The sequence below is a fragment of the Mandrillus leucophaeus genome, unplaced genomic scaffold (genome assembly GCF_000951045.1).
Source record: "Mandrillus leucophaeus isolate KB7577 unplaced genomic scaffold, Mleu.le_1.0 Scaffold186, whole genome shotgun sequence".
Classification (NCBI taxonomy): Eukaryota; Metazoa; Chordata; class Mammalia; order Primates; family Cercopithecidae; genus Mandrillus; species Mandrillus leucophaeus.
This window is the reverse complement of record NW_012101876.1, coordinates 6,742,777-6,756,346: the sequence shown is the minus strand read 5'-3', so window position 1 is coordinate 6,756,346 and position 13,570 is coordinate 6,742,777. Positions and strand designations below refer to the sequence as shown.

The window sequence follows — 13,570 nt, the reverse complement described above, 5'->3', positions numbered from 1 at the left end:
CTCAGCCTCTCGAGTAGCTGGGACTACAGGCGCCTGCCACCGTGCCCAGCTAATTTTTTGTATTTTTAGTAGAGATGGGGTTTCACCGTGCTAGTCAGGGTGGTCTCAATCTCCTGACCTTGTGATCTGCCCACCTTGGCCTCCCAAAGTGCTAGGATTACAGGCGTGAGCCACCGCGCCCGGCCCATTCATGTATTTTCTACAGCTGCTTTCATACTATAATAGCAAAGTTGAAGCGTTACAACAGAAACCATATGTCCTACAAAACCTGAACTGTTTACTATCTGACCTTTTACAGAAAAAGTTAATAACTCCTAATTTCAATAAGCAACATTAACCTTCATTGTTTTTTTTCTTTGGATACAAACTGAGAGGTATTTGAACTATATATGTTACATATGAAGTTCATGTACTTGATCACTTGTATAGGTGTTGAATCATAATTTACATGCTGTGAGGAGCTTACTGTTTAAATAGACCCAGTAAAGTGAACAATGTTCTTATAATGTGAATATAATCATGCTAATGAATCTTGTCTGCAAGTAAAGATTTTTTTTCACCAGTTAGATATAAAGGACAAAATAAGTTTAATAAGAGGCTAATTTTTCTTTCTAGATTTACTGTCTAAATTTAACCTTTCCAAAGTATTTTGCTTTTTTATTTTTAATTGTGGACCGACTCTGACTTTAACTGTGTATAGATATATGTAGGGCCTTAAGTTTCACCAGTTTCCCTACAGTATAACGCATTTGTGACCCTTAAGACTTTGCCTAGTAGTGGCCAGGTGAACAGGCAACTACCTGGTCAATGAGCCTTCATCCAGAATATGTTTAAGGAGTTCTTCAACTTGATTGCCTTCAGTTGAGTTTCATTGCTATCCACCCCTTCCTTTTTCTTTCCCTGTTTTTATATTTATTAAGGATATATCTTGTCTTATTACTTAATGATTGAGTAGTTTTTTTTTAATCTTACTTGGTAATATGTTATTTGTTGTTACCTTATTTTTTCTAATTCTTATCTTTAATCCATACAACCATTTTGTTTTTCTTTACATTAAATAAACTTTCTGGGTGACAGAGCATGACGCTGTTTCAGAAACAAACCAAAAAAACCCTTACTTTTTAAATAAAACATTGTATACATTATTTTTACACTTTTAACATTTATTTTTCTTTTCCAATTTTAAACTCTTCTTAATGTTTTCCTCTCCATTTATTTCATATTTTATTACTTTTGCTTAGTAGTTTTCAGTTTATCTCCTTTTAGTAAAATTTTATATTGTACATTTTTAAAAATTTTATTCTTGTTAAATAAGGATTTTAATTTCTTAAATTTAATAATTTTAGTCTCTACTTTGGCTTTATTTTACTTAAACTTTTCTTATTCCAGCTGCTTATTATTTTATTATTTGTTTCTTTCATGCCTGTCAAGAGGTACGGCAGTGGGGATGGGCTCCACACCACAAACGGGCTGTTGGAGCCTTTGTTTCTCTCAAATTGCGCCTTCACCTACCCCAGTGACTACCCCATCCTTCCCAAAAGATGAATCTAGAAAAGCTTCTCCTGAGCAGCTTGGAAGCTCCATGGGGAAACACTTTCCTGGTCAATAACTATTCCCTGTGTGCAGATGGTATCCACAGAGTTATTTGAAGATAGTGTTCACTGGCTTCTCACACTATTCAGGTCTCTTACAAGAAATTATGAAGCTCAAAATGTATGGTTTTAGGGTATGAAATGATTGGATTTGGAGCAGCTATGCTACCAACATGCTTAGTTGTAGGCGGGGAAGGTAGGCAGGAGGTCACGCTTAGTGAGGTGCACAGGCACTGTGCTTCTCAGTGTCACCGGAGAAGGTGCATTAGAGGGAAATGGCCAGGCTCCTGCACTGCTTTTCCAGGGGTTCTTGTTTAATGCCTTTGATTTGACCCACCTCCCTTCATGGAAGGAGAAAAATCCTGGGAGAAATCTCCTACAGTGAAGGATGGGAACTGAAATATGGCGAGTCCAGGAGAGGCTGGCTGAGTAGGAATATTCCAGATAAAGGTTTTAAAATGAGGAATTAATTGCCCATGATTGGCCCTCCTTCATTACATCAGCACCCTTGCTGGGCAGACCAGACTCACTAAGAATGCTTGAACCTACGTAGAAGGAGTAGAAGGAGAGGTGCCTCTCCCTTCGCACAGCAGCACAGCAGCACAGCAGCACAGCAGCACAGCAGCACAGAGGGGCGACTGTGACTGGTTTTCCTCAGGGCATCATCAGTCTTTCTCAAGGGATGGGGAGGCTTCCGCGCCTAAAGGGTAGTTCAGTCACCTTTCAGGACTTCTTAGGCCCTATTATTGGTTTCGTTGTGGTTTTTTTTGTTTGTTTTTTTGTTTTTTTTTACCAGATCACCTATAGAGTGTCCTTACAGAATTTAGGCGAGTGGAAGCTCTTGTTTGTTCTATAATTGAACTTTCCTCATTATGCCTCAGCCTCACTGTTTTAACTCCTCCAGCCCCACAAAGCTGCATCTTCTCTAGCAGCTCCTCCCCTACGTTTTTGTCTGCTCAGGCTACTTTCTGAAGGGATCCTAAAGTGCAGTTTATCAACATATTAGCTGGCCTGTCATACTCTCTAACTTCAGCAGTTATCAACTCATGACCAGTTGTTTCATCTGTAGCATCTGCTTCCATTCCACCAAATTATTTGATTAAAATCCCAGAGATCATATCATTTTATCTGAGCCCCATGGGTCAGTTTTGTAGGGAATGTTTTGAAATATGGACATGTGCCTGAACAGCACACCCACTCTTTGGTCTTCTAATGGGCCACAGACTTTTCCCCCAAAGCACTGACAGATTAATCATTGAAATTCCAAAATTCTATAGAACATGGTCAGAGTGATTTTAACATAGAAAACTTCTGTGGTTTGGGTAGAATGGATTGGCACAGAAATATACAATAGAATGTTTCTTAATTTTTAATAATTTGGTCTAGTAGTCTAATTGGCAAATTCTGAATCATATAGTATCACCCTTCTACACATACACACACACACACCCCCCACACACAAAATTTGTTTCTCTAGACAACTTTCATTTAATGCTTTCTAGAAAGGGGAATTGGTTACAGTGTCCTGTGTTGTGTAGAAAACCCCAGTAGATGTGGGCTGCGCGCCTTGGCTCATGCCTGTAATCCCAGCACTTTGGGAGGCCAAGGTGAGAGGATCACTTGAGCCCAGGAATTCAAGACTTGCCTGGGCAACATGGTGAAACCCCATCTCTACAAAAAATACAAAAATTAGCTGGGTGTGGTGGCATGTGCCTGTGGGCCTAGCTACTCTGGAGGCTGAGGTGGGAGGATCGCTTGAGCCCAGGAGGTTGAAGCTGCAGTGAGCTGTGATTGTACCACTGCATACCAGGCTGGGTGACAGAGTAAGACCCTGTCAAAAAAAAAAAAAAAAAGAAAAGGAAAAAAAAGAGGGAGAGAAAGAAAGAAGGGAGGGAGAGAGAGAGAAAGACCTCAGCAGATTATTAGTTCTAGGATTTTTTTTTTCTAGAATTTTCATTAAAAATATAATTTTGGTTCCCTGTAACAAAGTTGTTTTTTGGAATTTTTTTACCTTCACCTCAGTCAAGGTTTTTTCCAGTCATCTAACCTCTTCCAATCTGTCTCCAGATCTTTTTTGTAGTATATATTGGGTATAAGGATTAGGGTCATTTATTAGATGAGAAAAGACTAAAAGAACTGGGAAAGAGAAAACTGTCAAAACTTTGGGGCTGCCATCCAGAGAAGCTCCTCTCCTTCTATGTAGGTTCAAGAATTCTTAGTGAGCCTGGTCTGCCCAACAAGGGTGCTGATGTAATGAAGGAGGGCCAATCAAGAGCAAAGAATTCCTCATTTTGAAAACTTTATCTGGAAAAAACGCCTCTTCTGGACTTGCCATATTTCAGTTCCTATCTTCCATTGTAAGAGATTTCTCCTGTGATTCTGCCATGAAGTGAGGTGGGTCAAATTAAAGGCATTAAAAAGAACCCCTGGAAAAGCAGTGCAGGAACCTGGCTGTTGCCCTGGATGGTGCCTGTGTACCTCCCCACGCATGACCTCCTGCTTCCTTGTGTTAACATAGAAATTATACATTTTTAGATGGAATTTTGTTTGCCATCTATTTTCAAAGTCTCATGAGTCTGGTCCATTATTTTGAGCCAAGTTTAAGAGTGTTTTTGAGATCTTTTTTAGTTTTAAAAAATAAAGTTATACAGGCTTTACAATTTAATGCATAATTTATTATATTTATGCTCACTGTGGGTTAATGAATATATTATATTTTAAGACCAAGCTAGAAGAGAGCCATAACACATCCATTTTTGGAAAACTTCACTTGTTCTGCAGTTGGACCTTTTCTGGCCACTTGTTACTGTAGTAAAACTCCGTTATTGGTATAGGTTGATTAACTAACTGCTTGCTGCCACATGCAGTATAGCACACAAAATGCTGATTTCCAATCTAGCCTTTTATTGGAAGACTGTGAAGAAGCGTTTCTGAAAAACCCTGAAGGAAAACCTCGATTAATCTTTCATCGTTTGGAAGATGGAAAAGTCAGTTCTGACTCTGTCCAGCAATTGATTGATCAAGTTTCTAGTCTAAACAAGACCAACAAAGCCAAGGTAAAATTCATAGGCATTTTGGAAGAACACTCAGCTGAGGGAAAAACTGGAGCAAAGGCCATGAGGTGGACATGAGCCTGGCATGTCTGGGCAGGGGAGAGAAACCCATGTGGCTGGAGCAGATAAGTGACGGGAGTAGAAGGAGAGGGGACCTCATTGATTGTGAAGAACCTCAGAGGTCATTTTGAGAATATTGGCTTTTCACTTGGAGTGAGATTGGGAGCCATTGCAGGACTATAAGCAATGGAATGAGGGCCAGCGTGATCATCTGACAGTCATCTTTTTGGCTGCCACGTTGAAAATAGGTGGTCATTCAGGGGTTAGTGTGCAGAGTCTCAGAGCCATTGCCATTATCCAGGTGAGAGATGCTGGTGGCTCCAAGCAGGGTGGTGGTAGAGGAAATGATGAGAAGTGGTAGGATTCTGAATACATTTTGACAGTAGAGCCAATATCATTTCTTAACAGATTGGTTGTGGGTTGTGAGAAAAAAAGGAAAAAGGAATCGCCAAGTGTGGCTAGCACAAGTATGATCTGTATGATCAGATGGTATTTTGTGCTTTTCTCCCAAGCGTAGAGTTCTTCTGTCTACTGACCAAGGATTAGTGTCAGGAGGAGACTTTTTTTTTTTTTTTTTTTAAGAGACAGAGTCTCACTCTGTCACCCAGGCTGGAGTGTGGTGGCATGTTCATAGCTCATTGAAGCCTCAGATTCCTGGACTCAGAGATCAAGCAATCCTCCCACCTCAGCCTCTTGAGTAGCTGGGACTACAGGCACGGGCCACCATGCCTGGCTACTTTGTTAACATTTTTATAGAGATGGGGTCTCATTATGTTGTCCATGCTGCAGGAGGAGACTTTTTATAGTGACTTTTCCTAAGAGCATTGGGAAAAACAAAAAGCTGATGATGGGATGAGAGAAATTTGATCATTCCTAGATGCCTGTTGGGATAATTTTTAGAATAGATATTATAGGCTTTTTATTACTGTACATGGAGGCAACTTGGTAAATGTCTGTAGTTAATGTGAATAATACAATTGAGAACAACTCTAGGATTTTTACAGTTTTCACTTCCCTGTGCCCAGCCAGGAAATAAAATCAAATATGAATACAAGCATTTTTCTTTCCATCATTTACTATTGAAAAGATAGCTTGAGACCAGCATGCCATATAAAGCTAAAGAGGCTAAGACAAAAAGGAAGTGCATTTTTATTATCATTTCCAGAGCCATTTCATTCTTTAATCATTGTAGTATCAGCCTAGTCCACTAGGTCCCACAAAAAAAGATATTAATTTATCTTTTTTATTCTATGTATTCTATAACCTTTACTTTTAAAAAATTAGTATGCTAGAAGGATGAGTTTATTTTATAAAATAGGAGTGAAATAAGGTCTCCCTACCATGATTATAAATGTAAATGGAGGGTGAATCTCCATGCTTGTTCGCTTGGTATTTATTGTAAAATCATTGCCTTATTCTCATTTTATCAAATATTATTAGTAGCAGTACACATGTTCTTACAGATTGGGTGTTCTTCTTTTAGCAAACTCAGTAAGACTACATAGTAAAATACTATTTTGCTTTTGTCTTTTGTAGAATTATAGTTTTATTCATATAAAATTAGATTTTGATGCATTTTGAAGGGTAAATATATTGAGTGGTATGGAAATACATAAGAGAAAATTTGGAGACAGGGCGAAAAAATGTATACTTCTTTTTACTTATTGATTTATTTATTTATTTATTTATTTATTTATTTGAGACGGAGTGTCACTCTGTCACCCAGGCTGGAGTACAGTGGCACGATCTCTGCTTACTGCAAGCTCCGCCTCCTGGGTTCACGCCATTCTCCTGCCTCAACCTCCCAAGTAACTGGGACTACAGGCATCCGCCCCCACACCTGGCTAATTTTTTGTATTTTTAGTAGAGATGGGGTTTCACCATGTTAGCCAGGATGGTCTCGATCTCCTGACCTCGGGATCTGCCCACCTCGCCGCCTCCTAAAGTGCTGGGATTACAGGCATGAGCCACCGCACCTGGCCTACTTCTTGTTTTATTGCTCCATTTTTCACACTAAATCCCTTGTGTGACCTTGGACAAGTTACTTACCGTGCCTCAGTTTACTCTTCTATAAAATGGGGATAATAATAGTATCTCCCTCCTAAGATTGTTGTGAAGATAAATTAGCTAATACGTGTTAAATATTTAGAATAGTTCCTGTCACATAAGCACTATAAAAGTGTTTACCAGCATTTCTTTCTGATACTATGGTTTTTCTCATTGTTCTTAAATGGTTTTTATCCAGATCATTGATCACTCAGGAGATCCTGCAGAAGGAGTATATAAAACTTATCTTTGTGTAGAAAAGATTATTAAACAGGTAAATATGCATTCTCTGTAAGATTTCATCTAAAATAGTTTAAGATCGCTTTCTATAAAATTGAATTTTCCAGAGAAAACCACTTGCTTGTCTTTTTGAACACAGTACTTGAGGAAGGCGCTGTTGTTTCTGTTGGGAGTCCATCTTGTGGTATGTTCTTAGCATTATTAGGATCATGTATTAATATTTTTACCTCTGATCTATCTCACAGGACTATTTGATGCTTCAATACCTAAGTGTAAAACATATTACAGAAGCACTAACTAAAAACTGTTTGAGAGAAAGTGTTCATTTTATTCAATAGGGAGGCTCCTCTGTGTACCCTTTGAATTTTTATATATTAGGAAAGTCCCTTTCAGGTTTTCCCACGATGTTATTCCTAACAGAAGAGGGGGATGAAAGCATGCCTCCAGGGGGGATGAGAATATGGCCCAGGGAGGGGCCTTGAGCTGGAAGTCTTTATGAAGTTTCATGTGCTGTCTTGAAAATTTATGTGAGTCATATATTCTGCCTGATATTATGTCTATGTTTGTGTTCAATATAAAAATTTAAAATTATGTATTAGAAAAAACAGTAATAATGATTATTTATTACTCCCCTCTTCCTCAAACAGAATAGGCACAGTGGGAAGATGTACCATGTTTAGCCTGTGGTTCCCCACACCTTCTGATACCTCCCCCAGGCATCCAGGGACCTTATTTGAGATGTAGGAAGTATAAAGATTTATTATTAGAGAAAAAGAGTGAGCCCCAAAATGATATGACCTCTGGCAACACATTTTATATGGTACTCTCTAGTATGACGGTTGTCTTTATCAAATTCAATCTTCACAATCTTGCAAATTTTAGGACCAAGATAAATAAAATTCATTGAGCAGAAGGAATGGCAGCAAGTGAAAGTAAATATACTTAACATCATTAGTGCTTGAAGGAGAACATATTTTCAGTAACTTAATATAAAGACTAAATATGACAGCAGAGATACTTGAGATCAAGAAATCACATCTTAGTAATTCAATTCTTATAACATATTTCCTAGTCGTTAGTACTTTATAACTATTCACCAGCCAGATTCAACCAAAGATGTTGAGTAACATTTTTCAAGAAACAAATTCCATGGGATTCAAAATATTCCTTTAATTTTATTTTTATAAAAAGAGGTATTCATTTCTATTACTTTAATATTTTTATTTTGTTTTAAATTAGTGATTTTTTATAGTTGTAAGTTTATTCTTGTAGGTGTTATACAAGGGCCATATGTTTGAACTTGCCCTCCCGAAAGTAGGTGAAGCCCACTCTGGGCCTGGGTGCCCTCACTGTAAGATCTTATTTTCTTCATTCATTTTTGTGTGGTTGTTCTTTGTGTTCAGGATATACTGGGTTTTGAGAACACAGACCTGGAGACTAAGGATTTGGGCAGTGAGGATTCCATTCCAGAAGAAGATGATTTTGGTGACGTTCTGTGGGACATACATGATGAACAAGAGCAAATGGAAACTTTTCAGCAGGCTTCTAGTTCAGCCCATGAGTTGGGATTTGAGAAAGTAAGTGCTTGGAGTATTATTCCAACAAAGATCTGTCATCACTTACAGGCTGTATTGTAATTGTATTTTCATCTCAATATAGTTCAGGTTTATGATTATTCTGGTTGTCTCATCTCATGGCTTGATTATCCATGTTGAGACATGCTTAGGTTTGTGTCATAAGAAAGATACGTGAGATTCAAATATGCTTATAGACCAAACATTTTTAGTTACAGACCGGAATTTATCAACCACATGTTTATTATGCCACCATCTGCAACTCACTCAGACTAGAATTAGGATAGCTAGGAAACTTGATAAGGATAGTATGGCTGAGGCCAGGTGCAGTGGCTCACGCCTGTAATCCCAACCCTTTGGGAGGCTGAGACAGGCAGATTGCTTTAAGCCCAGGAGTTTGAAACTAACCTGAGCAACATGGCAAAACCTTGTTTCTACAAAAAATAGAAAAATTAACCAGGCATTGTGGTATGCACCTGTAATCCCAGCTACTAGGGAAGCTGAGGTGGGAGGATCAATTGAGCACAGGAGGTCAAGGCTGCAGTGAGCTATGACCATACCCCTGCACCCTAGCCTGGGCAACAGAGCAAGACCCTGTCTTAAAAAAAAAAAAGAAAAGAAAAGAAAAGAAAAATGAATAGTAAGAGTATCTGTTCTTCCAATTCTTGAATCAACATATTACATTCAGAAAACAAACCATAATAGTTCATGAAATAGGCAGATAAGTCCTTCTTTATCAGTCTTATCAACATCCTTAAATATCTAAACAAATTGTCAGAACTTGAGGTATACAATGAAATCTATGTGCAAGTTCAAAAAAAGTAATACTTAATAGTTAAAAATTAATGTAAGAACTAATGTTTTAAAGAATATTATAGTAGCTAATACTGACAGTTGTGTTTTTACAGAACTTTTAAAATTTAGACTGTCAATGTCCTGATTCCATCATTTATTAACTAGATTTTTTTCAAGTTACTTGGCCACTCTAAACTTTGACTTTCTTGGTTGTAAAATGAGAATAACTAATAGTAACTACCTCATAGGTACTTGTTGCAAGGATTAAACCAGATAATGCACATAAAGTGCTTAGCACAGTACCTGATACATGATAAATGTTAGTCGTTGTTTTATGAGAAGTATTGCTATTGTTATTTTATAAATTAAGAAACCGCAGTTCAGATTATGGTTTGCCTAAGAGTACACAGTGAGTAGACTACAGATCTGGGAGTTGAACCTAGTTCTTTTCTGGCTTCAGATCCATGGTTTTTCTTTTATAGCCAGGGGTCTGAACTTGGGAAGAATGGATCCTGTAAATGGACTTTCTGTGGGACCACGAACTAAGTCGTTAGGACTTAGAGGTAGTAAATCAAGACTTTCTTTGCTCCTTCAGAAGAATCATTTCTATTCAAATTATTTGAGTTCCTGGGGAATATATTCTTTAGAGATATAGTTTTTCTGCTTGTTAATTAAATATAACAAGTAGAAAAATTGATTGAAAACCTATACCAAGTAATTCATTGTAGTTGCTGGAGAATTGTGCTATTCCAAAGCTAGCCTAAAGCTGGCTGCAAACTACTTGCTATACACTTTTTAAAATTCCTCATCAGCTATCACTTCACTGGTACACTGAAGAAAAACTCGAGTCTCAAGATAACTTTTGAAACTCCTTAATAAGTACTAAGATATTTTGGTTTTTGTGTGTGTCCTTTTTAGCTTTGAACCAATTTTGAGTTTCTGGGGAAAGCTTGGGAAATAGGAATTCTTGGACTTTACACCGAACTCACTTAGTTTCAGAAAGATCTCAGGCAGCCTAGGCTAACCTGATTCTCGGGCAGGTTGGGAGACTCCAAGTCCCCGGACAAAACCTCTTATTTGGACCTTTTCTCAGCAACCCCCAGAAACTAAGGTGATTCCCAGAACAGGTGTTTATTCCTCTGACCAGGAGATCTAGGTCGCCTGCCAGTACCTTCAAGGTGTTCTGCAGTATTTTCTGTGGTTTGGGGGCTACATTGAGCTCCCTGAAACATTCTGCAAACATTTGAGTGTTGCAAAACCCCACAGGGACCTGAAATGTTGTCCTTTACCCATTAATTTGCAGCAATACTATGTGTAGAAGAAATCGTGGCCCATTCTTTTTATTTATTTATTTTGAGACGGAGTCTTGCTCTGTGGCCCAGGCTGGAGTGCAGTGGCGCGATCTCAGCTCACTGCAAGCTCCGCCTCCCGGGTTCACGCCATTCTCCTGCCTCAGCCTCCCGAGTAGCTGGGACTACAGGCGCCCGCCACCGCACCCGGCTAATTTTTCTTGTATTTTTAGTAGAAACGGAGTTTCACCGTGTTAGCCAGGATGGTCTCGATTTCCTGACCTCGTGATCCACCCACCTCAGCCTCCTTAAGTGCTGGGATTACAGGCGTGAGCCACCGCGCCCGGCCGATTGAGGCCCATTCTTAGTTTACTAGTTCAGTCATGTTTTTACCAGCCATAAAAATAGCCGGTTATGAGGGTGCTGTCAACTAAAAGTAGATTTCGTTTTCTCACGGAGCTTTTCTCCAGTATTTTCCGAGAATAATCAGAAGTTGACTCTTCAGTAGTCTCAGAGGCATGTGCTTCCTTACAATGTAAATTCATTTTTTTTTCTAGTATTACCAGCGCCTTAATGATCTAGTGGCAGCACCAGCCCCAATCCCACCTCTTCTGGTGTCTGGAGGACCAGGTTCTGGAAAGTCTCTTCTTTTATCCAAGTGGTATGACGCAGTGCAGTTAAATTATTGTTGTCATTGTTTCAATTACTGAATCTATTCAACAAAATGTATTGCATGCCTGCCTTCCTGCGTGGCCTACACTAAACATTAACAAATGAATAAAATAATAGTTTCATGCCCTGAAATGCATTGAATTTGGATGTCAGAGAGAAGACACAGAATGAGAAAGCAATAGGAAGCATGAACATTCATGATTATGTACATAAATCACATAGGTAACAGCTATGGGAGTGCTATGTAAGGAAGTGATATGTGACATAACATGTCATATAACACAGATGACATGTTAAGTGGATTGTAGAGTAATGTGACTTTATTTTTAATTATTGCCTTTATTTAAAAGTTTCATTGGGATTTTAAATATTGGAAACGACAAAAGCAGACTAGAGTGAAATATATTTTACAGAACATCAAAATTAAGGATAACCTTTACTATGAATGCAATCTAGTTCTGCAAATTATGGACTAAGGTTCATGTAAGCTAATAAACTTTATTTTTTCATTATGTTGCTTAAAAACAAGCAGTAAAAATACTTTCTTTCATTCATAATTATTTACATTGAAGGGTTAGCATATGTAGTTGTTTCCTTTTTATTACCCTTTTAAAGTTATGTTTGGAAAATAATATTTTTGTACCTAACAAATTTTCCTCTAGTTGGAATTTTTAATTAAAAGTTAATGCTTATTTTACTAATACCTTACCCTCATACGTAAAGTACTTTGGTTTATGTTAATTAACATCTATTTGTAATTAAAATGAATCTACAATTTTTTAAAAGATTATTTAGAAGGATCTAAAAGTGGAGTAAAAACAGAAATTTCCATATTTATTTAAAAGTAACTGACCATCTGATTCTTCAATTAGGCAACATTTGATGTTTACTGCATTGTGAATTCTTTTTTTATTGACAGTCAAGGAACTTCATCAGTTTTATAAAAGTGCTGCCTTTTTCTTTCAGGATTCAATTACAACAGAAGAATTCCCCCAACACACTGATTCTTTCCCATTTTGTGGGAAGGCCCATGTCAACCAGCTCAGAGTCCTCCTTGATTATTAAACGACTAACTCTAAAGGTATAGTATTCCATCTTTTGGAATTACAGAATTTTATTTAGATTCAGAAATTGTTGGGACTAATAAGTACCTACTGGTAAACTAATTTAAAATATTAGCCACCTGTTTTGGTTTTGTATTAGGTTAAAAATAATATTCGATACAATCAGGTCCTCTTGGTGACTTGATTTTGGTTTATAAAAAAGTGAGAATGGAAATATTTCCCCCAGCTCTGTAACTACTTCAGTAACTATGTGTAACTACTTCAGTTTGTGTATGTTCTTATCTTGTAGTTGATGCAGCACTCTTGGTCAGTCTCTGCTCTGACACTGGATCCTGCTAAGCTTCTGGAAGAATTTCCACGTTGGCTGGAAAAACTGTCTGCTCGTCATCAAGGCAGCATCATCATTGTTATTGATTCTATAGATCAAGTTCAGGTACCGTTTTCTATTTGTTACCTATTGATACACTCAGAAAAAGATACAAATTCAGTAATAGCTGGATCAGGCACTTAAATTATATGTTTGTGAGAAGAAAATATGATGTTATTTTTTATATTCTTTATTTCTAGGGAGGAAACATGGATTTAAAAAATATATTGTATGTCCATAGACACTAATATTTTATTGAGAAAGACCAACTGAATTTACACAATTAGCAAAGACTATTAGTTTTGACATATTTTTAGGGCCTTGACATTTCCTGACGTGTCCAGAGTTCAAATTGGTGATGATAATGTTTTGCTACTTGTTCTTTTAAAATTTAAAATAAATCACCCCAAAATAAGATTTTTGTCCTTAATAAGATAAACTTAATGAGAATTTCATTTTATTTGGGGAGCTATTATTGGATTGTTTTGAAATATTTTGATTAATAGATTGAATTTTGTTTTTATATTTTTAAGCAAGTTGAAAAACACATGAAATGGCTGATAGATCCACTGCCAGTGAATGTAAGAGTAATTGTTTCTGTGAATGTAGAAACATGCCCTCCAGCATGGAGGTACGATGCCAACTTTAGTTCTTTCAGAGTACATGAAATGTTTTAAGTACAAACAAGGAAAGGTTTTAAATATGCATTTATGGTTTTCATGTTTTTTATGTAACTTGCAGCGAGGATGGGGAGAAGTGGGTGAATTTATGAAAAAAAAATCTATAGGTTTTGGGGCCAGGTGCAATGGTGTGAGCCT

General features: G+C 37.5%; 1 protein-coding gene across 1 annotated transcript in view; it reads left to right on the top strand.

Moving 5' to 3' along the window:
• The window catches only part of NPHP3 (nephronophthisis 3 (adolescent)), a 46,439-nt gene that overhangs the window by 7,500 nt on the left and 25,369 nt on the right, over nt 1–13,570 (top strand). Inside the window, exons 6-12 of the mRNA XM_011977984.1 lie at nt 4,492–4,648; nt 6,951–7,025; nt 8,395–8,568; nt 11,207–11,310; nt 12,288–12,402; nt 12,675–12,818; nt 13,286–13,383. Coding sequence (XP_011833374.1) covers nt 4,492–4,648; nt 6,951–7,025; nt 8,395–8,568; nt 11,207–11,310; nt 12,288–12,402; nt 12,675–12,818; nt 13,286–13,383 — 867 coding nt within the window. The remainder of the gene's footprint in view (nt 1–4,491; nt 4,649–6,950; nt 7,026–8,394; nt 8,569–11,206; nt 11,311–12,287; nt 12,403–12,674; nt 12,819–13,285; nt 13,384–13,570) is intronic.